The 25532-nt window shown below is 48.6% G+C and overlaps 1 protein-coding gene across 5 annotated transcripts in view; it reads left to right on the top strand.

Moving 5' to 3' along the window:
* The window catches only part of LOC133344246 (extracellular sulfatase Sulf-1-like), a 173126-nt gene extending 148197 nt beyond the window's left edge, over positions 1-24929 (top strand). For 4 of the 5 annotated variants that reach the window (XM_061554315.1, XM_061554317.1, XM_061554316.1 and 1 more), the window contains 15 exons: positions 578-728; positions 1841-2016; positions 3409-3537; positions 4495-4554; positions 5451-5574; positions 6514-6832; positions 9886-10237; positions 12303-12399; positions 14745-14839; positions 15203-15271; positions 16594-16766; positions 18140-18282; positions 19036-19186; positions 20119-20155; positions 21602-24929. In XM_061554315.1, the coding sequence (XP_061410299.1) occupies positions 578-728; positions 1841-2016; positions 3409-3537; positions 4495-4554; positions 5451-5574; positions 6514-6832; positions 9886-10237; positions 12303-12399; positions 14745-14839; positions 15203-15271; positions 16594-16766; positions 18140-18282; positions 19036-19186; positions 20119-20155; positions 21602-21623 (2098 nt within the window). In that variant the 3' untranslated portion in view covers positions 21624-24929. The remainder of the gene's footprint in view (positions 1-577; positions 729-1840; positions 2017-3408; positions 3538-4494; positions 4555-5450; positions 5575-6513; positions 6833-9885; positions 10238-12302; positions 12400-14744; positions 14840-15202; positions 15272-16593; positions 16767-18139; positions 18283-19035; positions 19187-20118; positions 20156-21601) is intronic. The other variant, XM_061554319.1, reaches the window with a different exon arrangement.
* Positions 24930-25532: the final 603 nt, after the last annotated feature.

Genomic DNA, 25532 nt, shown 5'->3' with positions numbered 1-25532 from the left:
ATATTTCTTTGTGGTTGGGGTTGTGCAGTGGTCCAGAGCACATGGCTCGCAAACGGAAGGTTGAGAGTTCAAATCCCAATTAAGGCTAGACGCAGCCCTTGTACCGTTCGATAAAATAAGTGCCACTTTGTGGAAGTAGTCAACAGTGGTTCATTCTCACCTCCCTGCCATAGGAATGTGGAATTTCCATTGTTGATGGAGTGTTGTAAACAGATGAGGACTGCCCCGCGCTCGTGTGAGCTGGAAGCCACGAGCGTTTATTTGGTGCACAAGCCAATTTTATTTTATCTTACAGTGGTTTGATTCAGTTGTGTTTTCTGACTTGCCGCTATGGCATATATTCTTTGAAATTATGCTGCCTTTAAAGTACTCCTTTTTTACACAGCACAGACGTGTGGTTTGTTTTACAAATCCTTTGACCAAACTCCCTATGAGCGACATCGTTCCACCTATGCTTGTGCGTTCTCCTCGTGCACAGCGGCGCTGGGGTTTGGCGGAAGGGAGTGACGATCGGCGCACTAACTCTGTTCCGCGTTACACCCTGCGCTCCCCCCCTCCCCCCCCCCCCCACAAACAGGACCCCGAGCTACAACTACGGGCCCAACCACGACAAGCACTGGTTCGTGAGCCACACGGGGCGGATGCTGCCCATCCACATGGAGTTCACCAATGTCCTCCAGCGCAAGCGGCTGCAGACGTTGCTGTCTGTTGACGACTCCGTGCAGAGGGTATGCCACGGCCTCCTCCCCTGCGTTCGGCGGCGGCGGTGGTGGTAGTGGCAGTGGTGGTGCCATTGTTGTGTCTGCAGTTGTTTGGGGCAGTGGTGATGCCAGGCAGAAGCAAACTCAGAAGCAGGCTTAGGGTCCCAGTTCGCTAAAATACATTTAAAGTTAATTTAAAGGCATGTCTTTTTTTATTCATATATTTGGTTTCAGAATTAAATGTTTTTGCACTTGTGTGCAAAAATAATGTCGTGTATGAAGATTATGTTAATGAAGATGACAATAATAATGATGGTGACCGACTGAAGTCCAGTTAGCCATGACAATCGGTGCTTTTAATAGCAGGCTAAACACATTTCTCGTTTCTTCTGTTGAGTTAAATATTTCTTCGTGCCATGCACGCTTCTGTTTGAGCTTTTTGCTGAATATGGCGTGTTACAAATCTTGAATTTATTGACGGTGATGATGATGATTATGACGATGACAATAATGATGGATGATAATTAACAAGGACCCCCGTGACTGCCTAGTAATTAGCACACAGCACACCAGGAGTGGCGGACACGATGTGCCTGTACATTTGGAGTTTGTATGTTCTCCCCGTGGTCACGTGGATTTTTCTGCGGGGTCCTACGGGTTTTCCCACCACATTTAGAATAGACATCGTGCATTTATGGTATTTGGCACCTGCTATAAATCTCCACGTGATAAACCACCTGATTGAGCTATCATTGTGGTGGCCAGGTCGCTCCTGGAACAAGAGCAATACAGCTAAGTGGGCCTTACCTGGTAAAATAAAAAATAGTTCGTAGTTTAGTTTAAACAGTTCTCCTCTCCGAAATGACACAGTCACAGTGGATGGGGAAAGAGGAATAAAAGAGGGGGCAGGGGGGGAAATTACACAATTAACAAAGTCACAATCACAAGAAATATTCTCTCAACGCTCTCAGGAACCCAAGCTCGCCAGGAGTCGACTTTCACGACAACTCCCTTAAGTTTAGTTTCCCACTCGATCTACCGACGAGTTAACAAACGGGACAGCGCACGCGCCCCCCCCCCCTCCCCCCGTCTCAAATTCGCGTGAAAACTCGTCCCCCTGCCGGATGCCCCACGCCCAGATCTTCACCATGCTGGAGGAGACGGGGGAGCTGGACAACACGTACATAATCTACACGGCCGACCACGGCTACCACCTTGGGCAGTTTGGCCTCGTCAAGGGGAAGTCTCTCCCCTACGAGTTCGACATCCGCGTGCCCTTCTACGTGCGGGGGCCCGACGTGCAGCCTGGAGTCAGGTGAGCCGGTCCGTGGTTCATCGGCGTTGTGCTTTGTACTCTGGGCCACGTCCTTACTCGAGGACGTTGGCGATCGTGGCCTTCCATTGAATTCTGTCCACGATATTAGTCGGGGATGAACATCAATACTTCTAGTTCTGGCCACGTCTCGATTGGCAAATACAGCAGCGGTTTACCACGGCCGTCGGCCGGTTTTATGTCGAGTTTACTCGCGTAGCCTTTGGTTCACAACCTAGCCCGCAAGGCTGCGGGTGGGAGACCATTCAGATGTTGCCATTATCACCGCTCTAGCCACTGTACTGTTGCCATCGCCTTCATAAATGCCATTGTCACCGTCATGATCGTCATCATCATCACCATAGTCAGCCATGTTCACTCTAATGCTGGATTAAGGCCTTCCCAAGCCATTACCATCTCACACCTCCGATTAGCACGGTTTGGCTACGTACGGTGCGAAAGAAGTTCAACATACAAAGATGCATCACTCGCACACCTGCAATGTAATCATCCACCCAGCGCCTGCACATGTGCCAATTTATTTGCTCCATCTCCCCCTGTGGATGTCCTCTCGGACGCGTTACATCCCTCTGCTGCCGCTCGGTTCGCTGTTCTTGACCGATGGCCATTGTCACCTCTCGCGGCGTGTCCTGACCAAGCCCACTTACGTTTCGGAATATTTTCAATGATGTCTTGAACCTGCATGTGCTCTGCAATCCACGTGTTGAACTTTCTGTCCATCAATGTCATTTCAAGGATGCTTCTCTGTACACTTTTCCTGATCCATATTATAGCAGAAAACGTACAACGATCAAGATACACGTATATAATTGTCATTCTCATAGTCATCGCTGCTATCATCAACATCAACTCAATATATTGGCAACGAGTTGCCTCTATGAGACTGACAGGCAAAGTGTATAGATGCTAATGCTCTCCCCGTGGTCGCGTGCGCATTCGAGATTTCTGAACAAAACGCCCGCTCGGCAAAGGACACTTGCGGCGCACTGCTTATTTAAACAGGCTCGGGTAAGAACAACAATAATAATAACGAAAGTTCCCTAAACACAGGCGGAAGACAAAGTCAGGATAAGCTCAATTGAGCATCACCAGCAGTGAGGTCGACCGCTCCGTCTCCACGACCCACTGCCCTGCGTCATCCCTACGTGGCTCTCGTGTCTTTCACGATCGCTCGCGGAACCATGTGACTCGGCCCACCCTGTTGATGCTGCACCTGGGCCCCTGGTTTTTCTGGCTTTTCCCAGAACAGGCCGGGGGCCTGGGACTTTCCTCGACGCTGCCCGTCGCGATTGTCCACAGCCCTGTCGTGCGGCGTACAAAAAACCCCCTTTGTTTGTGCTGCGCCGGTCGCTCGCATCGTTTGGCCAATCGCAGGATCCCCCAGATCGTGCTCAACATCGACCTGGCGCCCACTATGCTGGACATCGCCGGCCTGGACGTCCCTGCCGACATGGACGGGAAGTCGGTGCTCAAGCTGCTGCTGCCCGATCGGCCGACGAACCGGTGGGTGAGCGAGCGGCCGTGACCGGACGCGGCTCGTTCAGCCCCCCCCCCCCCCCGTGGTCAACGTGGGCCGAGTTGATTTAAAACGTCGGAAATAGACGGCGCGGTGCCGCGTGCGTTATGGCGTTTTAGCCGCGTCATCCACGTGCGTTGGCATCTGCCGTCCTGATATGAAACCAAGCCGCTGACGAGAAATCGTAATCAAAAGCGGTCAACCAACACACGCTGAGCAGCAGCCATCTGACTGCACACAGAAAATGAAGCGATAATGCAGGATTACTGATATCTTGGAAGCTGCCACGGTGTAAGGGTCAGCGCGCAATCTCGAGGTCGCCAGTTCGATTCGGTGTCCCGTTGCGGGAGTTGAATGGCGGTGCAGGTTTTTTTTGGATCTCCCCGCTCGCCTCTGTACCAACCGGGTGGCACAAATGGTGAGCCACCGGCTCGGTGTGGAAGAAGAGACCAAAATATTCTCAAGAGGGTCCCCCTAATTAGTTTCTCGCACATTGGCACTAGCAGACAATTACAAAGCTGAGCCACTACCTTCAACCGACACCTGCCTTTGGCGTTCTCATTACACCGGTAGCCTGACAGCTCCTTGCGACGCCGCTTGTGGTTCATCGCAGCGCCGCACCGCAAGCCGCACGCACGCGACTTGCAGGGTCCCCCACAATACGCAGGCCGCGCCGCTCGCAACGATAACACGGCGTTTGCTGTGTCGCGCCCTGCGCACCCCCCCCCCACCCTGATCGTGGACGAGCGTGCTACGGGGGAGGGGAGGGGGAAGTGCACGTGCTTCGAATCCCAGTTGGTGACTCCTCAAAGTTCTTTCTTTGATCCTCTGCTCCAATTTAATTGTTCACAGTCTACGCGAGAGGCATGTGTACCGGACGTATGTTGAATTTCTTTCGCACCGTACGTAGCCAACCGTGCTGATCGGAGGTCATTCCACCACAGGTTCCACCCGAGCCTGAGGAAGATGAAGTCGTGGAGGGACTCGTTCCTCATCGAGAGAGGGTACGAGCGCGTGCGCCACCACCTCAGTGTTGTTCTTGTTGTTTTTTGTTTAATGTGACCTGCAGGGTACTTCATAGCTGTGTCTGGGAAATATTATGCCGTCCATTCGAAGACACTTTATATTATTTTACGAAAACTTCAAAACACACGTTCGTGCCTTTTCAGTATTTTTTTTCAAGGGAGTCTATGGGCTACATATTTCTCTGCTATGTCATGCATCTGTCCATCGATCTGTCCAGCCACCTGAAAAATACTTTATATGATCTCATGAAAAGTGCAAAGCCCCTACGCCGTTTGCTATGAAACTTGCACGCAGATTAATTTTCATGCCCAGATCTGTGGGAAGGATTGCCCATAAAACATTTATTTACAAAAATGTGCATTTTCCGTGGGTCTACCAGAGCACTTAGCATGCAAGCATTTAAACGCGTGCGTGTGCCTGTTAGGTCTTGTGCCTAATGGTGTGGAAGCTCCCTTAGTGCATTCACTTCTGTAGCATTTTTTTTATTGTGGACTAAAAGGGACTTTCACTGTCGAATATCCGCTTAGGAGTATGGCACATATGATCCCCTACCCTCCTTTGCAAGTATTTTTATATGTTCGTGTGTGTATGTGTGATTGTGTGGGGAGCGGTGGTGCAGCGGTGAGCGCACTGCGCTACAAACCCGCTGACGGTCAACACCAGTGATGATTATATCTGAACTGGTCTTGGGCCTCCGCTAGGTCGACCCAGTCTCAAATGAGTACCTGGTGTGTAAGCAGGGAGATAAAAGCGGTTCGTAGCGCAGCACGCCAACCGACACATACACGCACACATCCCTGCGAGCGCCGGACCCACGCGTGCGTTCACGCGCGTGCCTCTTTGACGGAACGCTGCGTGCGCATCGGGCCTGCAGGAAGATGTTCCGTGTGAAGGATGCCAGCGGCTCTGCACACACCAACCTCCTGCCCAAGTACGAGCGCATGCGGGAGATCTGCCAGCGCGCCGAGTACCAGACGCCCTGCCAACAGCCCGCACAGGCAAGTGGCCAGCGTTCCACCTCTCTTTCTTTCACACACACAAAGACAAAGATCCCCACCCCCGTAGAGCCTCAACATACTTTTGGGACAAGTGCTGTTTGTGAGTAGCACTTATAAAGGCCGGCACGGCACACGAGGGGGTGGTTGGCCAGCACCACGCCCCCACCGCCTTTGTTTCCCCAGTGCTTATAATAATAATCACATATATTTGTAAGGCGCATTTCATACGTAGATCCCAATATGCCTTGTATGGAAAGCAGCTAATAAACAGAATCAGGGTAAATCGCCAGAACTCGGGGATGAAAACCAATTGGTGTCTTAAGATGGACTTGCATATCTGGTACAATCGTCACTGGTATTGGCCGCCGGGTTTGTATTCGCAGCGGGTTAACCTTTACCCTACGCCTCGCTCTCTCACTCACACGCACACACACACACGCACACATGACGTTTCCCATCCTTGCCCCTCCCTCGCCGCACCAGCCAAGGCCCCCTTCAAGTTCTTTACTGCTCGGTTATCATTCTCCAACCAGTGGCAGGGATTTTAGTCGCCAATCAAAATCTGTGAGTAGCAGCGGAGGTGTGAGTGCTCAGAGCAGTACAAAGTCAGGTCAAGTTAACGCACGTAGGGGCTTCACCCCCCGAGCAAGGAGTTTATAAATCAAATCAAAAGCTAATTCATATTATCTTGGGCTTTTTGTGTGTGCAGTCACCGGTGATCAGTGTCAGACGATTTAATCACCGCACTTGAAAATATATTAAAAATGCAGGCGGCAAAAACCGAAGATTCGAACCCAGAATCTCAGCGGAGCCCGCTCAGCGGCCCTGTGTTTATTAACCCCACGAGCCACCGGGTGACCCCCGTGTCTGTCACCCCCACATCTGTCTCACAGTCTCAATGCCTCCACCTCCGCCCGGTGCCCCCCCCCCCCACCCCAGAAGTGGCAGTGCGTGGAAGACAGCCTGGGCAAGCTGCGTCTCAACAAGTGCAAGAGCTCGCTGCCGCACGGGAGCGTGCGTCGCGCCGCGGGCGGCGGGCGGAGCGCCCTGCGGGGCAGGGGCCGCTTCGCGCAGCGAGGGGGCGGCCGCAAGAACGACGACGACGACGATGACGTCGAGGCGGAGGGGGAGGGTGAGGAGCGGGAGGATGGAAGCGAGTGCGTGTGCCCCGACAACACGGGGGGAGCCCTGATCCCGCGGCTCAGCAAGGCCGAGCGGAGGAGCCAGCGCAAGTTCCTCAAGACTCACCTCACCCAGAGTAAGGGCCGGGGCGGGACGGTCTCATGAAACGGTCCCGTCACTAAACGGGTGTGGTACGACAAAGAGAAAATGTTACGATACGATATCTGTTTTTGTCCGGCGTTCGTTCTTGCCGTGGCTGTCGTCCCGTGTGTACACGGAGGACAGCCGCCACTGGTATTCAATATTGTACCAGGATTCTTGGACAAGGTGTTAAGAATTCCAGAAGGGGGGGGGGGGGGGCAAAGCCTTCGGCAGGTAGGGCTTTGCCCCGACAGGGCTGTCCACCGCCGTTCTGTCTTTTATCTTCTGCTGCTGCAGCTGCTGTCATTTCACCGACTTGGTCAGCATCCGTGCAATTTTTTTTCCCACTTCTCCTTCTGTCGCAGAAGCAGAGCAACAACTACAATTTCACGTTCAGGAGGCCAATCCAGATAACCGCACTTCGCCTGCGAGGGTCCCTCAATGCTCAGTTGGAGGATCCTTGCGCCAGGGCTTCTCTTTGCACGTCGTTGTTTGGCCCTCAAGAGCTCGTCTTTTCTCTTGTTGTTGTTGTTCTGGAGAGCAGGAGATCGATGATCGATGTTCACTTGCCACGCTGATGGAAATTCGTCGTGATTTCTCACTTAACAGAGTGGGCTGCGCCACAGGCTTCCGTCTTCCACTCCAATGCCGCAGTCACACGTGGATGGCACGCACAGAACCCCTTTGGGCATTCATTAATGCACGGTGCACCTCCTGTGAGCCTTGCCATCGGGAGATATAATATTAAAAATAATAGGCTCTTTACGTGGAGGCTCTTGTACAAAACCACTTGAAGGTGCTCATGACGATAAAAACAGTACTGTTTTTAATGTCTCCCCACCGATTCTTTTCATCGTGGAATGTTTCTCCAAAGTATCCGCATTTGTTGAATCTCCCGTTGCGTTTGTCGAGCTGTCTCTCTCATCCTTCTTTCTTCCTGTGTACACGTCTTGCTTTACTTTTGTGTCTTCTTTTCAAATTGTGCACATTTATATCCTGCAACACAACACACACATAAACACGCCACCTTACGCAAACGCTAATAGCCCCTTCCCCCACTGTGCGTCCATGCACAGGGGGTGACGGAGACAATGTGCGGAAAAACACCGGAACTTTTTACTCAAATGAATCTAACGCCAACGTGACCGGCATAGGCACGGAAGGGGGTGATGGAGCGAGTCAACTCTCAACCGGGATTTGAGCTCGTTGGCTTTACAATTGCCCGATGTCCGCTCTCGCCGCTGAGCTGCCTGGCTCCCGGTTGCCTTTGGCTGAGCGAGATTGCGAAGACGGAGCGTGCGTTGTCGCGGCCGCAGTGGGCACCACGGGGCTCCCACGGGGCGTGCACATCTGCCACTCGGCACCAGGGCCAATTGCAATCAGGCAGGCGGGCTGCAGCGTTTCCTCCGACGTTACATTTTTGGAACCTGACGGAACGCGCTGGCGAGCAATCAATTTGGTGAATGCGCATAGTTTACGTGGCCGCGTAATTTCGACCAGTGAGCGATTCAGTATGGAAATCGAAAATTGCTCATTTGTATCGCTCGGATTTTATATTTCCGTTCGTGGTACATATTTGGTAGTTGAAGGTGGGTTGTTATTTTTCTTTTACTCAAAGACAAAAATCCCAAAGTAATTATGTTTAGTATGGTATTATCCCTGTACTGCAGAAAGCCATATTTGGCTTGTGGATATTGCACGAGTATATCAAGTGTGGGGCCTAATTACTTGCTGTTGCTGGGCAGTGCTTGATTATGATGTTTTGTGATGGCAAACATCCATCAGTGTCTCCTCAGCTTACGTAAACTCATCTCGATGCCCGAAAGAGCAATGTGGCAGCACTCATCTCCATAGGCCACCCTGAGCTCGTGGTAATTCTAAATTCCAAAAATGTTGACTGGCATTTGTCAGCAACAGAAAGGAACTGATTTCCACATTTTCATATTTTTTTGCATACGGGAATCATTAAATTGGTGGAACATTTTTAAATATATATACAGGGTGCTTAAAAATGTTTTAATACTTCTATGGGACGATCGTGTTTAATGCAAAAAGAACTGATAATACACTGTAACATGATAACAAATGAATGTTAATTGCTTCAAAAAGTCAGTCTCCATTTGTTCACCATCATTGTCAACGCGTGCCTGGAATCTTCTCCAGGTGGTCTCCCGAGCCTGGAGGCACATTTATCGTGGTATTGTTGCAAATTCTCGGAAGTGTTAACATTTTTTTGAAGCACCGTATAAATAGATAGATACTCTAAAAGAGTCACAAAATAAGTATTTTTTTCAAGCGAGGTCTGGGTTTCAATAGTTACAGTAAACAACAAAAGCTCGTGAGATGCACTGGCTGCTGTGACTGATGGACATATCATCATCCGTACTTCATATTCCGACTGCGCCTCCCATGCAGCTAATCTCAATACGACCTGTAGCAGGGGACCCCAGTGGCAGCTGTCCCTGTGAGGCACAAGATGAATCCAGCACCAGCCAGCGAGTCGCCATTAATATACGGTGGCGAGATGTTAACTACCTTGCCTGATATACAGGAGGTCGTGGGTTCGTCCCAACCCTGATGCCTGTATATTTGGAGTTTGCGTGTCTCTCTCCCCATGGTCACGTGGATTTTTCCCAGGGTCCTCCGGTTTTTGCCTCCGCATTTAGAGTGGCTGGCTGTTAGAAATGTAAATGTGGCAGAGGTGGGACAAAGTCATTGTTATGCAAGTCCAAGTCGAGTCTGAAGTCATCAAATTCATGACTCGAGTCTGACTCGAGTCCAAGTCACATGACTCGAGTCCACATCTCAGAGGTGGGACAAAGTCATTGTTATGCAAGTCCAAGTCGAGTCTGAAGTCATCAAATTCATGACTCGAGTCTGACTCGAGTCCAAGTCACATGACTCGAGTCCACACCTCTGAAATGTGGTAAACCACTTCGTGGAGCTATCAATTGTTGCCAGGTGGCTTCCCAATGAAGCAATTCGCGAATTGATTGATGAAATTTGACAAACTGGTAACGGTATTCTTCGCTGGCTGCGTGTGGCCAGAGTACAAGCCTCGCTTCCTGCGACCCCGAGCCGTCGAGCTCTCGGAGGAGGAGGACCAAGAACGAGAAGAAGAAGGAGAAGAAGGAGGAGTAGAAGGCGGAGACACCTCGGAGGAGGAGCTAGAGAATCCGGGAGATCCACCGAATGGACCGGCTCACCTCGATGCTGGACAGGAAGAGTCTGGCGCCCACGAAGCCGCCAGGCGGCTCTCCCGGCGGCACGCGGCACCGGGCAGGGGCGGCGGTGGCTGGCCGCAGGGCCGGGCGACGCGCGTCAAGGCCACCAAGAAGAAGGGTCTGCTGAGCCGCAAGAAGACCATCGCGTTGTCTCCGTCGCACAAGGTCACGCGCAGGTAGCCCGACGCCGCCGCTGTCGCTCGGAAAGTTTGTGCACGAGCGTCTTCGTCGCTCTGTTGTTGTTGTTTTCGTCGGCCTGTGACTTCTCACTGCTGGGAAAAGCTGCCCCCCTATATTATTCCAAAGTGGACATCTGTGAAAAAGAGCCTCATAGCTCATCGGATTCCTCCAGTATGAATAAATGTTCTGCTTCTGAGCATGGGGTGGTGATAATAGTGGTGGTGGTGGTGTTATCCGTGAAGGAGCGTGCGGCGGTGCTCATCTTTGTTTGTGGCCCCGGTGCGTATTCCACATTGCTATGGCGGGAGCCAGACACTCCATAAACAACCGATGTCACATGGAGCGTTTGTGATGTATGTAGCTTTTTATGACCATTGAGGTGGTGCTTCGGGGTTATAACAACAATGTCCTTTATGCAGGGAAGACTCAAGCGGATCTTATTTGACAGGTGGTGGCCGATTCATTTCACGTTCGTTTAATGTAAATACACCCGAAGTGTCTCTTAGACTACGCAAACCTGGGGGATGGTGGCGCTCATTTACATTGGAGGGACTGAACTGGGAGTAAAAATTCCACATTCATATGCTGGGAGCCAGTCTTTCATCCGGCTTTCACCGCTTATTTTGTATGCCCTCATGGGCATAGCTGGACTACCGTATATCAGCACTTACCATCATTGTGTGTATGTATGTTAAACTTCTTTCACGCTCTACGTAGACAGCCGTGCTAATCAGAGGTGCGGGGGAAGGACAACAAACTAAACACAAAAAGCAGTTCTGAAGAAATTGGTTTTCAATCTAGATTTTTTTTTAATGCATAGCTCCAGTGGCTTCCTAGTATCGGAAGGAAGAAAGAGCAGAAGTGCATCTGAAAGCGCTGCACGATGCTGTGTGACCTGTCTTTGCTCGATGGCTAGCCAAGAACCGCTGCTGCGAGGATGACCGGATTATGCTCCTTGACGAGATCAGCAAGTTGTAGTCATGAAATACTGCAATGGGGAAGGCTGCTTGTGATGACCCTGTCAAAGGGAATGATGCTTGCAGCCCGTGCTGGTTTTGGCCCATTGGGGGTCCCTAAGTACAACATATTTCTGTGCCACCCCCACCCCCCCCTTTTGAGTTCACGAATTCCTCGTTAGATGACAGAAGAGACTTAGGCAAGCGATAGAGATGTAGTGGGACGAGAGAAATGTGGATGAAAGCTCGAGGTGTAGTGAAATGGGATGGTGACAGTTACAGATGAGATGTAGTGAAATGAGAGCTATGTAGACAAGACACAGAGATGCAGTGAGAGGAGACATTAATTAGCCTGATTAAGAAACTTTTTACCTCGTGTTTATTGGGATTTGAATTCACGATGATGTTTGGTGCATCCATATTTCGTCGGCTGCTTGAACTGCTTGGGGATCCTGAGATTTATCCGAGTTGGCTCATGCCTCGCACCGCCACTCCTTGCAGCCTGGCCTCGCTGCGAGAGGCTTCTCACGTAAGGTGACAGATCTCCTCTCGCCGTGAATAAATTTCCTCTGGTGCTCGCGCGCGTGCCCTTTGATGTGAATCCACCAGAGCGGATACCGCTCGCGCTGCACGCATAAATGAAGAGGAGAAAAAACAACGCACGAATGAGCGGAGGAATGGGTGAAAGAATTAACTTTAAATAAACAAAGCAGTGTGTGGGCCTCATTCCGCTGGCTCGCGTCGATGCACACGTGCAAAAGAAATGGGCGGAAGCGCTCGGCGTTCACCAAATGCATCGGTTTCTCAAGCGCGAGGCCGTTCGCTAACTTTTGATATGTGCCGATGTAAAGGTTTCAATCATCGCAAATTTCACGCCATGTCGTTTTACATTCTCAAACCCACGTTTCCAAAAGGCGTATTTATTTCCTCACTTCAAATTCACCTTCAACAATTGCCCCGGACATGTGTGTACTATATGCTGCTTTGTTCTTGAACCTTTACAAAATGTGGTACGATTTTAATGGGGGCAGCTCCCACGGATTTCTTTCTTGCCCAAGCCCTGCCTGCGAGCCTCTTATTCCATGTGTTAATGCCGCCCGTGCAGGTGTTATATTTTCTCCAACAACACGGTGGGCTGCGATAACGTGGTCTACTCTTCCATCAAGGCGTGGAAGCATCACAAGGGCATAGTGGAGCATCAGGTAAGGCACTTGCAGACGACAGAACAAGGCAAAGGCAAAGATCCCCCGTGTAGCCTTAACAGACTGCTGGGACAAGTGCTGTTAGCGAGCACCTACGAAGGCCGGCACGGCACACAAAGGGAGTGGAGTGGCCAGTGCCACGCCCGTCCGCTTTTGTCTCCCAAATGGCAATGTTTGCACACTGCATCAGGGATTCATTTGAGGCTGAGTGGACATAGGGGAGGCCCTGGATAGATTCAGATAATCTTCACTGTTGATGGGTGTGAGCAGGAATCGAACTCGGGTCGCGGGGTTCGTAGGGCAGAGCGCTAAACCGCTACCCCACCGCTCCCTGGACACACGCACACATACAGCGCAGTGCAACACCGGCCAGAGGCAAACACGCGCGTGCACACACATACAGATAGAGAGCCTCGTAAACATGTGCGTGCAGCGTTATAGGCTGCTGGAGTGAGCGATGTTAGCAAGCGCACATTAAGGCACGTGACAGGATAGAGGTTAGGCAAACACTACACACACCCTGCCACCTCCGGCGCTCCGCATTGCTGATATTTCACCAAACTGCCACGTGAGTTAATGTACAAATCCTAGGTGGAGTTGACTCGGAGAATGCGCACGTGTACATTTGCACATATACGTGCACCCGCATTCCTGCAAGGCACACAGATACACCTAAGCATGCAGCCACATTAATAGAGATTCGTGCATGTGTAACCAGCACACATTCTACACTCTGTGCAGTGTCCCAAACAAAGATAATCATGTTGGACACGAAGGCTTTCGCCTGATGAAGCTGGTTGTCATCGCCAGCGACACGTCGTTTACTTTTCAACACTACCGGTGTGCCGAGGTAGTCACTAATTGGCACGTTTTTTTTACGTGACAAACTTTAATAATTGGCTCGGGTGGTGGTAGGTTTTACGACACATTTGTATTTACACGATCTAACCCCCCAAACAAAACTCCATTAAAGTTAATCATGACTCACTGATTAGCTGATGTAAATATATTCTGTGGTTCTAACGACATAATTCCAAACACCAACTTTTGTAATGTTTTGCTCACTAAAATTATAGACTGAAGGCTTATTATAATGAGTCTAAAGTTCTATATTGGTTTAAGTCTTGTGCTAAACACTTACAAATGTATGATGCTTTCCAATTGGTGAAATTAAGTAATTTAGCCTCCTGGGCAATGCTGCTGCTGGATAAAGATCTCCCCACAGCATGTCGATCATTGGGGCTGTTCGACCATACTTCACCATGCTGGTCAATGCAGATTGGTGAAGGAAGAGGAAGCAGGACCGGATTAATTTATCACTCACTAATTACACTGGTCAACAACAAAAAAAAACATTTTTTTCTGGCCTGGACTTTTGCAGCTGTTTTAGACTAATTTCAGGGTGCTGATTCCAAATCTGATCTCAGATTTGCTCTATCATATCTCATTTTATGCTATCGGCATACCCCATTTTCATTGATTTTACCCGAAATTAACTCTGTCACTTATGATTGCAAGTTGTTGCGAGTCAGTGACTGCTTTAGTGTTAAAATATGGTGCTGTATTTTAGGATAGTGTGTTTATAATATCATTTTATGTAGATCTCCACATTTATTTAATATTTTTCTTCTACAGTTTTTATTGAAAATGCAATATTTGATATCTCAAAAACCTGATGTGATAGACAAAAACTAATGCCAGATTTGGAATCGGCACCCCAAAATTACCTTAACACCGTTAGAATACCTTATGCCAGAAAAAGTGTGTTGACCAGTGTTATGTTATAGGCATGACCCGGGAGACTATAACTCGGGTCACGGGGTGCACTAACCGCTGGATTGACGCTCTCATCCCCGCCCAGTCACCAGTATGCATTGTGTAGAGGAGTAAAATGGGGACGTGACGTCAGGTGTGCCGTTCAGGGCGATGACGTCACGTCTCCTAGGGTACTTAAGGGATACCCCGTGACGTAAGCGGGGTCACCGTGGGAACGGGTAGAGTAAGCAGGGTGAAGAGGGAACCAGGGGTAGAGAGAGGGATCGAATAGGGAGTCTGGGGAGAAGCCGGTGGTAGCCGTAGAGGTGCCTATCTCTCCGCTCGGTGGAGTCGGCAGACTCCACGATCCGACACGAGAGAGAGAGACCGGAGCTAGCCGGCAGGGACCCGGACTCAGAGTAGGACCCCTAGCCTCTGGGAGTTGTGTACCCTGCTGTGTGATATTGATAAGCTTTAATAAACCCTGGCGAAAGCCCTTAACTTACCTCTGTCTCCGAGTACGTCCGTCGAAACTACTCGACAATATGTAAGTGGATGAAGTTGAATGGTGCTTCTGTGAACCCGGCCAGATTGAAGCTCTGCAGGACAAAATAAAGAACCTGAAGGAGGTGAAGGGACATCTGAAAACCAAGCGCCCTGAAAAATGTCACTGTGACAAAAAGAGGTTTGTGCTTCCGCTGCACAGCGAGGCGCTCGCGACGCCCCGATTGCAACGCCGCGTAAACTTAAACCGACAGAAAGTAAGATGATTGTCTGAAGATAAAAAAATAACCCTGCCTTTATCTACCAGCTGTATAATTGCATTATGTGATTGATGTCGTCGCACAACAATTTGAGCTCAATTGCAAGATTTTGTCTGTCTCTACTTTTCAGTTCCCTACCCCCGCATTAAAACGTGAAAATTGCCCCTTTACCGCCTAAGCCTTCCTCAGAGATTCAGAGGTTCGTTTATATTATTTTACTGATGAACAAAGGTTGTTTGCCCCGTAATGATCTCACGCGTGTATCTGTTTGTGTTTTTTTTCAGTTACTTTACAAAAGGCAAACTCTTTAACGCCAAAACGCACCTCAAAGTCGACACGGAACATCCTTTCAAGTGAGTGTGCTTGTGGGTGTGTGGCCCTCCATGGTATGTCACTCGGAGACTTTGGAAATCCAACATAATTGGGGATTCTTTTTGAAAGTCCTTTGCTCAAAAAAAAAACCTTGCGCTTTTTTTCTCTGCGCGCGGCCTTTTTGAGGCCAGAAATGTACATATTTTCCCCACTCGCATTGTGCAAAGGAATGCCCCACAGTCCCATCCTATTGTGCAAAATAAATTGTTGAAAATCGCCGGGATTTGAAATAATAGACGATGCGCGATATAAAGAATGGGGCTGCTCCTTTTGGGCTGTTGCTCAAGCGTTTGTTCCCTCCGTATCGCCCAATGGCACTCATTACTTTCAAACAGCTGTGATAATGTTACCCTTCACCAAAAAGCTGGAATTTCAAACAAATGATTGTGTTTTTCAACAAACGGATGTAGTCCCAGTCTGAGATCAGACTTATATTTATAAGACTGCATGCACATAATGGACTGTGTAGATGTGCAGAGAGCGGGTGGGCAGTGCGCGACGTTTGGAGTGCCGTGCAGGTAAGGGGTGGCTTGGGGTGAAGGGAGGCACACAGTTTCTGTCTCCGTACTCGTAGGCGTTACCGAACGGGGAGGAGGGGTTACAGCTGTCCGTGGCTCCTGAGCCAAAGGTTTGAGAAATCTTCGCGCGTTACGAATTAAGAGCGCGATGTGATTAATTACGCGATAATAGCGGATTACTTGAATGACAATCGTTTGGTGTGGAAGTGCTAAGTGCCCGTAAGCTTGTCAGCACATTTTGTCCGTCCTGCTTGTATAAATGCGATGCACGCGTTCACGAGAGCAGATTGGTGCATTCTTCCACTTGAAGCTTCCATTCGTCCGTTTCTTGTGATAATCCACAAATACGTATTACATTCAACTATTTAGATACATTTATAGATTTACAAACTCTACACTAAAATGCGTGTGCACGTGTGTGCTAACAGAACTTACCGCAACAGTCCGTACAAGCCGTACGGCGAACTTGCTTTTACCATTTTTGTATGGGGAGCGGTCGTATCGTGGATTGCGCAATACACTACTATCCCAGCGACCCAAGTTTTGATTCCTGCTGATGGCCAACATCGATGGCGAAACTATAATTATCACGTGTAATATCTCAACCGGCTCTGCCCCTCCCCTCGGTCGACTTGGAGTACCTGGTGCGGTGTGTAAACATCGGCACTGGGGAGACAAAGGCAGCCCTGCGTGGTGATTACCACACACCCCCTTCGTTGGAGGGACAAGTGCCGTTTTGTTATATGGGGAACCTTTGTCATTCGTGTGTGTGTGCATGTGCGCAGGGGTCCTGAGCAGGAAGCCAAGCCCTGGCAGAGGCAGTACAACATGGAGAAGCGCAAGAAGAAGGAGAGGAAAATCCTGAAGCGGCTGAAAACGGGAGACAGCTGCAACTTCCCCGGGCTCACGTGCTTCACGCAAGACAGCACGCACTGGCAGACCCCGCCGTACTGGACCCGTACGTCCTGCACCGCCGCAGCCACGCACACCCACGGCGTCGGCCGCGTGACCAGTCGCGCATTACCAACCATCCGGCGCGGCAGCCACTCAATAGGAGTTCATTCATTCGTTGGATCCCACCGGTGGCTCTTTACCTGGGGCGCACGCTCACGTGCGAGACACGGGCAGATTTTTTGTGAGAAGGTAAATCGTCGAAACAAAACTTAAGCACGGGCACTTGAGTACAACTACTTTGGTTTACCCCGAGCTCTCATACTCTGATAGTGCATTGTCCTTGAGTTGTGCACCTTTTGGCGTCATCTGGTCCAACACCATGTGAGACTAGGCTCTAAGGAAAGCTGTCTCGGGTGTGGACCAATCAACTTCAAGGACAGTGCATACATTATCAGAGTTGTGTTTTTTGTTTGCATTCTGACTGCAGGTATTGTGGTCAATGCAAACATGGCTCCTTGCAAATAAGGTGTCAGTTTTGTTGCCAGATAAAAGGGTAAAAAAACTATTATAATACAACTACTTTGTTTAATCGAACCTATGTATTTATTAACATCATAACAAACAAACAAACAACAAATTACGATTGAGATCCAAATGAGTGCAAGGCTGCAGTAAAGGTGAAGAACCACTGGCTTGTGCTGCCCCGATGTCGCTTATTCTTCTCTGCTGCCCCCTCCTCCCATAGACTGGAACTCTCTAACCCCGACTCCCGCAGCCATCTGTGCTATTGGCTCCCTGCCCTTGTTCAAGTGACATGCTCACGACCTTCCCTTTTGTCGTCCTGCCTATGAGCGACTGCCCGCCGCTTTCTAAACGAATGCGTGCACTTCTGCTGCACTGCGTCTCTTTGAGATGCGGGTCCCATTCAAATGATTAATACATAGTAAACCGTGGCTATACTATGGATCTACTCATCGCTCCATAGTAATGTGGAATATTGGCCGCAGCTCAGATCTGTAAGGAGGAGATAAGTGCCTGCCGTAGTTTGGGCAGAAAACCACATTCAATTCACCATCTATAATACATGTTTTTTTGGGTTAGATCACGTAAATATGTGTCGTTTAACCCACCACCACCCGACACAGCCAATTAGTGAGGTTTGTCACGTAAACAGAACATGCCAATTAATTACGAGTACAGCACACCGGTGTGTTGGAGAGCCAAGCCACAACATTTACAATCTGAGCACGACGTTTCGCCAGTAATTACAACTAGCTTCATCAGGCGACAGCCAGATTTGTGGAGAAGTCCTCCCATTTCGTTGTTCTAACGGTCCCGTCCGAGCACCGATGTGGAGGCCTAGAGGTGACGCTGACCTTAACCCCCTCCCCTTGTCTCTCCCCCCACTCTCTTCCCATCCCCCGCCCCACCCTTCAGTCGGCTCCTTCTGCGCGTGCACCAGCGCCAGCAACAGCACCTACTGGTGCATGCGCACCATGAACGAGACGCACAACACGCTCTTCTGCGAGTTCGCCACCGGCGTCGTCGAGTATTACGACCTCAACGTTGACCGCTACCAGGTGAGCGTGGACTTCCCCCCCCCCCCCCCCCCGCACACACGCACATGTGCACAGAGAGAGGGACCGCTCCATCTCACGAGGTGCAGCACCACTCATGCAGGGTCTCCACTCGAGGGAGCCCTCACGAGGGCATCTTGGCCTACTCTTCCTTGTGGTGAACATGCAAACATGCAAAACATCATCCGATAATGAAGCTTTCGTGACTGCATGAATCCCTACTCTTTGGCTCTTTCGGTAAAGTCACGTAGGTAGAAAATAAATTAAATCCTACGTGACTACGTACGTGACTTTACCGAAAGAACCAAAGAGTATAAAACATCCTCTGATAATATATGCATTGTCTTTGAAACTGATTGGTCCACACCAGTGACAGCTTTCTTTTGAGCCTAGTCTCAAAGTGTTAGGCCAGAGGGTGCTAAAAGGCGAACAGCACAAAAACAATGCCACTATTAGGGCATTTATAGCTCGGCGTAGAGCATGTTTTATGTTTTATGTTTGCATGTTCGCCACAAGTACGTGTGGTTAATGCAGACAGGATTCCTTGAAAAAGGATTCTGTTTGTTATTTTAACATCTTAACACCTGTTTTATTGCCAGAAAGGGTAAAACCTATTGTTATATTTTAATACCGGCAAGAGAGGTCCCATATTTGACTAAACTCAGCTGAAGTAGTCCATGGAGCACACCGACCACATCGTCTCCCCATCTGCTCCCCCCCCCCGCCCCCCCTCTCGCACCGCCCCTCGCCCGACAGCTGACCAACACGGCCCGCCTGCTGCCGCAGCCCGACTTGGAGAGCTTCCAGGCGGAGCTCAAGGACCTGCGGGGCTGCCAAGGGCACAAGCAGTGCAACCCCGGGGCACACAGGGCTCTCCTGCCCTTCGACAGGAGCCCGCAGCCCAGAGGTGAGCACACGGCCAGCGGCTCCCTCGCCGCCGCAGCAGCAGCAGCATGGCAGGGAAGGCAGGACAATAAAGGATGAAGAGATATACCCTGAAGAAAGGCCATTGTCTGAATATTAGGTGGTAATGGTGAAGGTGCAGCTCTGCGGGAACCTTTTTTGTGTTGAGTTTGTTGTCCTCCCCCGCCCCACACCTCCGATTGGCGTGGTTGGCTACGTACGGTACGAAAGAAGTTAAACATGCACACATATATACCACACCTACCACGCAGGTGATGTTTGTACGTGGAACTTTCGTATGTATGTATGTTGAACTTCTTTCGCACCGTGCGTAGCCTTACCGTGCTAATGGGGGTCGTGGTTGGCTACATACGGTGTGAAAGGAAGTTCAACATACGTACATAGACTCGCTCATGCCACTGCTGGCGGAAGGGCCTCCACTACAGGGAGCTCTACAGGGCCCCGACTTTATCTTCCACACTGGACAGGCGTCCTGGAAAATGTGAGAGTACCCACATTGTACCCCAGGACAAGAGAACCTGCCAGTCAACTCACTGCAATGTACCCATTTGCACTGCTGAGTGGACAGAACTTGGCCATCGTTTCGACTGTTCGGTCAGTTCCTTCGTAAGAGTTCACAAGTGGGAGGAAATCAGAATGCCATAGATTCACGCATATGAGACGATAACTCTCAATAATCTGCGCAGCCCGGCCAGGTTCACGAATCCACTGTCTGTAGTGACATGATCCTCGCAAGCTTACAATCTAGTAGTTTGTTTTAGAGTTTAATAAATGTACACAATAACGAAGCATTTTGCCCCAATGCATGACATCACACCCTCAACCCATAGCACTCGTGTTGAATTGCACACGCATATTAATTTTATAATCCAATGTTCAGAATTTCCGACTGCAATTGATACATTTTTTTCCCAGCAGGAACCATGGAATCTCGGAGACAGAATGAACAAGGGTGAGAGGAAATTATTGTACTTAAAATAATCCTCCTATTATAAGAATAACTATATTAAGAAACGTAAAATAAAAAAGGGGGCCGATTCGTGCAGCTATTACAGCTGTCAAACCCGCCACTCTTTGGCAGAAACATTGCCAATTCACGCGGGGAAAGGGGGAGGGGGGGTGTATCCGCACTAAAAAAACGCGACCAATTCCGCTGCCGACCGTTCCGTGGAGGCAGAAAAGGGGCAAGGGCTCTGCACGCCATCGTGCAGAGCCGTGTCGGTTACGCTGAGTGACGTGGCTTGGTAGTGGGAGCGCTAGGAGGGCATCGCAGCCCGTTCTGGCCCCAGGTGTCGTGCACGTTTGTTGCCGCCGCAGTCGCACGGGCAGGTGATGGATCAGAATCAGAATCTTTATCTATCCTGGCGAAATACGATAAGCTATGCAGCTCTTTTTCATGGATGTAGAGCAGTTTCTCAGATGTCCAGTATGAGCCACCTCCTGCTTTAATAATGGCGGCGTACAACAGGGTGTTGAGCGTGGCACGTGGCTAATAATGCTTCGACTACGAATAATAATGACGCTTTCACAATCGAGGAGAAGAAGCACCTCATTGTTATACATTCCTACCGTTCGTCATATAAATAAATGGGCGGTAGAGTGGCGCAGTGTCAACGCTTGTGCCTGAGAGCAAGAGGAATCCTGGGTTTGACTTCTAACTTGGGCATCTTACTGCTTTATGTTCGTGCGTTCTCCCCCCTCCCCCCTCCCCCCTTGTGTTGCAGTGATATTCGCTGGGTTTTACAGTTTCCTCCCATCGCTAAAATCAAAACACAATGTGACTGGTGTTGGGACGAAAATTCCAATCCTGAAAAATGGCCTGGAAATTACTCGATTGGGATGGCACACCACACAGCAACATCACCCACTCCTGCAAAAACATGTCATGACCTTCCTGAAAAAAAGTCTTGATCGGTGCTTTATATATATATATATGGTGTCATTCATGCAAACTGCATGTCACAATACTGCACAAATCTGCAACTAACGAAGGTTAAAACATTTTTTTGAGATATTTTCCGCCAATTAATGAGCATTTACACACGTGGCAGGAAACCAGAGCACCTGGAGAAAACCCCCACGCGTGCACGTTTACGCAGTGAGGCGTCACTCGGTAGGCAGGCATAATAATAAATAATTATAACAACAGTAAATACCAAAGGCTCCAACAGTAAAAATACAGCAACGCGTAAAATACTCTGAGGTCAGCGAGAGAAGCTTCCCGGGCCATTTCGCACAGCTGTCCTGTTTCAGTTGCGATGCTAACTTGGCTTCTTCGCGGGAAGCAGTATTCTAAATTCATTCATGTACACTATCGCTTGACATGTTTGGGCCTTAATCCATCTCTGTGTGTAATACGGACGATTATAAATCCACCTGCATCCGCTTTGTTTGACAGGGACCGGACTTGGGCTGGCTGACGAACTTGCACCGAATTGAAAGAAACTAGACGAGGAGGAGGAGGAGGAAGAAGAAGAAATGAGAAGTTTAAAAGAGACTTGAATTGGCCAGTACAGACCTCGCAAGTGAAGCCTGACTTGGCAAGAGGACTGCAAAACGTAAGACTTGTGCACAGAGTTGTCTGTAAAGTATAACCCACCCCCACCCACCCCTCTGCAGACAAAAGCTGCGCGTTGCTTCGACTTAACCATGACGCCTCTCAATGTCTCCATGGACCTTGCCTCCTTGCGGAGCTACCAAAAAAAAATGAAGAGAGTGTCCGTGTAGTCTCTGACGATGGCAACGGAGGTTCATTTGCGTGCGACCGCTGTGCGTGCGTTGCGCCCGCCCTCTGCGGACGTTGGGAATGGCGTCACCGTTGTGCGAGAGGTCACACGGGCACATATTCGCACGTGCACTGACAAATGCAGTATATCCTGTATTTACAGGGTGGCCCAAAAAGTCAGGACGCAGAGTTGGTGATTTCATTTATTTTAACACTGGCATTAAAACGTTTTATTTTTTCTTTAAGTTAATATTTGTATCTATTATCATTTATTAATGGGGTTTTTTGTGTTCAGATAACATTAAGTAGAATTAATTTAGACAAGACATAATTATAATCTTAAAAACAATCCTGAAATGATAATAAAATTATTAATGCACGCATTAATGTTAATGGAAGTCCATTTAAACGTGTATTGAAAGTAAACCAAATAGCCTAGGATGTCATTTGTTAAAATAAACATAACCCTACGTGTGCTGACTTTTGGGCCACCCTGTACATACGCACACGCAGTGTGTCAGATGGGGCCCAATCTGTGCATCGCTGCAGTGTCGGAACAGAATCGGTAACGTCGACGGTTTTGTATCAACTCTGCTCCTCTGTCTTTCACACAACGCTCCTTTTGCCGTGGGTGCGTTCAGTGCATCTCATTCATGTGCTGTGATTTCCAGTCAGAAATCAGAAGTGGCTGTGTCGATCCCAATATCTCATACGTAAATAATTTGAATTTCATACGCCTAAATAGGACCATGTGCTTGACCGAGCATAGGATTATTTTTCCTTTTGCAGTTTGGGATTTTTCCTTGTTTTTGCTGTTGTTCCCAAAACCTGTTTAGTTGTGACGCACGTGCTGTGACGCACACGTGTTATCACACGTGACCTGTTTAGTTTTTACACGCACATTGTTTGCAAAATCATTTTTACAACTCATTTTAAACGAATGCGGAAATATTAATACTTACTTATATTTTCCTTGTACAGTGGCTGCTCTTTCGTAATCACACCTTTATTTCTCAAATTCCTGTAAAACACACACAGGGTTTTTCTTACACCACTTTCAAATATTAATGTAATTTTTCTAATGTCCAGGATACGAAAAAGAGCAACTTTTTTTCTTATCACTGCACATATAAGTAACACTCTCACATGTAATATATTAAATACACACACAGTTTAGCGACACTGTATAGTGCATACATTGCTTGGTTTGTCTTTCTCTTGCATACACTTTGCTGTGTTGTGTTTTTTTTTAGTCCATCGTTGATATCAGAATTCCAGACTACATCAATATGACATTACGCCTGGAGATATATTCCAGGTGAGTATCGTCAGCGTAATAATCTCGATAACCCAGCTTCTGAAATTGACCCATTTTAGAAGTCACATGGTCACTGTGAGTTCCCGACAACCATTCCAAACCATTCTGTCTATTTTATAGGTGAGTGCCATGATCCTGTCCAGGCTGCAGCTTCTTTTTACCAACCGCCTGTTAAGATTAACACGTTGTGTTCTTGTTACTGAAGGTAACCCGCATTTAACCTGACCATGCAAGCAGCGGCGTGAACACGACATTTGCAGGTCTGCACCCTTTACCTTCTAACCTTGGATCCGGCATCGAGGCCTCTCTACTCCGGAGGTGTGGACTGTTGCGAGTGACCAGCGCAACAGTAGTTGTAGCAACCGGACCATACGCTCAGTGGTCAATTTATCAGTTTTCGATTAACCCGATTCCTAGTTCAGATGCACGAAACAGAAGTACAAAGATCCCCCTTATAGCCTTAACCAACTGTTGGGGCAAGTGCTGTTAGCGAGCACCTATGAAGGCCAGCGCGGCACACGGGTGGGTGGCCAGCACCACGCCTGACCGCCTTCGTCTCCCCAGTGGCGATGTTTACACACTGCACCAGGTGTACTCATTTGAGGCTGAGTCAACCTAGGGGAGGCCCAGGACCAGCTCAGATAATCGTTACTGGTGTTGACCGTGAGCGGGAATGGAACTCGGGTCGCCGGGTTTGTAGAGCAGCGTAGCGCTAACCGCTACACCACCGCTCCCCCAATAAACAGCAGTGTCCACCTCTTGACACACATCATTCCAGTGGAAAACAAGTGCAGCTTTAGAGAGAGAGGCACTGAGTTGTCATCGTGAATGTTAAGTACAACCTACAATGTCTTTAGTGGCCAAGTTTTCGTATGGTCTTCTGAGCAAAGTAACGTGTCTGCAATGGAATGTCGTGATTAAAAATAAAGTGAATTAAAACATTGTTACTTTTGTCGGGGTTTTATGGGTAATCTGAATCATAACGATATAACCTTCCATGGCCATACTTACAGTATTTTCTATTTTTTTAAATTAAATATTCAAATGTAATGTCAATTTGCTAACATTTGTGTTTTGTTACTTACAATCCCTCCTCATTGACGTTTATTATTACGCATATACATTGTGGAACGATCATACTTAGGGATTTAGATGAAACAGTTGAACTAATTGTGAGGATGTATTAAGGAATTAAAAGTGCAGTATAATTTACAAATGTCAGTTACGATATTTGATTGAATATGCAAAAAAAATTCCTTTTTATTGTTAATACAAACTAGTTATTGCGCATATATAGGCGTCTGTGTCTGTCGTACCAGAGTGCAATTTTCTCACAGCTTGGTTAAGATACGGTGCCGTACGCGATCTCTCCAACTATGGACAAAACGCATGCTGGATTAGAACTCCATTATTTACACGTTTAATGTCGTGCACATTACCTTCTGCGATGTTACAGTTTTTTTTTTTTATAAGGTGATAATAGTCATATTTAATGCACCTCTGCAAAGTTTATTGGAATGAGCTGATGATTTATATATATGTACAGGACATTATGCTTCGATTCTGTTGTTCTCTAGAGATTTCTGTATTTGCATCTGAGATGTACGTTCCTATTGTGTCATGCATTATTCATTATTACACTGTCATCTGGTCTTAATAAATAAACGAACAATACAAACAAAACGTTTCTTTGGTGAAGCATAGGTTGTCTAAACGAAGTTCTGCATGATGTTTCTGTCTCGTTTCTGTACTAGCCTAACTGTTATCGAGTATTGAACGATCAATATTTTCATTCAATCGGTTACTTCGTATAGAGCCTGACGACAGCCCATTGAGGCAACTCGTCTCTACTAAGACAGGAGACCTGGGCAAACAAAAATACAAAGGGGAAAAGGAATGAATTTGCAGGCTATATTGTTGTCTAAAAGAGAAAAAAACTGTGGGGCTGGTAAGTGTGTGGCAAGTGTTGGTGAGTGTGGGTTGGCAAAGGGGTAGTCAGGACTCTCCACTGATTGTTAACCGTGACTTTGAACGTGGTCACCGGGTTTAGAGAGCAAAGCCTCCCCCCCTTCCACCTCACCCCCTCCCCTGCCTTCTCTCCTCCACCCACCTCTTCTTCTCCACCCTTTGACTTTTTTGACCAGCCTATAAAGTACATGGAGAATCATTGTATGTGCATTCGTGGGGAGTAGTAGTGCCAACGTTTAGAGCACTGCGCTACGAACCCAGCGAGCCGGGTTCGGTTACTGTTCACGGCCAACACCAGCGACGATTATTTGAACCGGT

The sequence above is a fragment of the Lethenteron reissneri genome, chromosome 19 (assembly GCF_015708825.2).
Source record: "Lethenteron reissneri isolate LAM-NWPU_2019-01 chromosome 19, ASM1570882v1, whole genome shotgun sequence".
Classification (NCBI taxonomy): domain Eukaryota; kingdom Metazoa; phylum Chordata; class Hyperoartia; order Petromyzontiformes; family Petromyzontidae; genus Lethenteron; species Lethenteron reissneri.
This window is presented reverse-complemented; position numbering and strand designations above follow the sequence as displayed.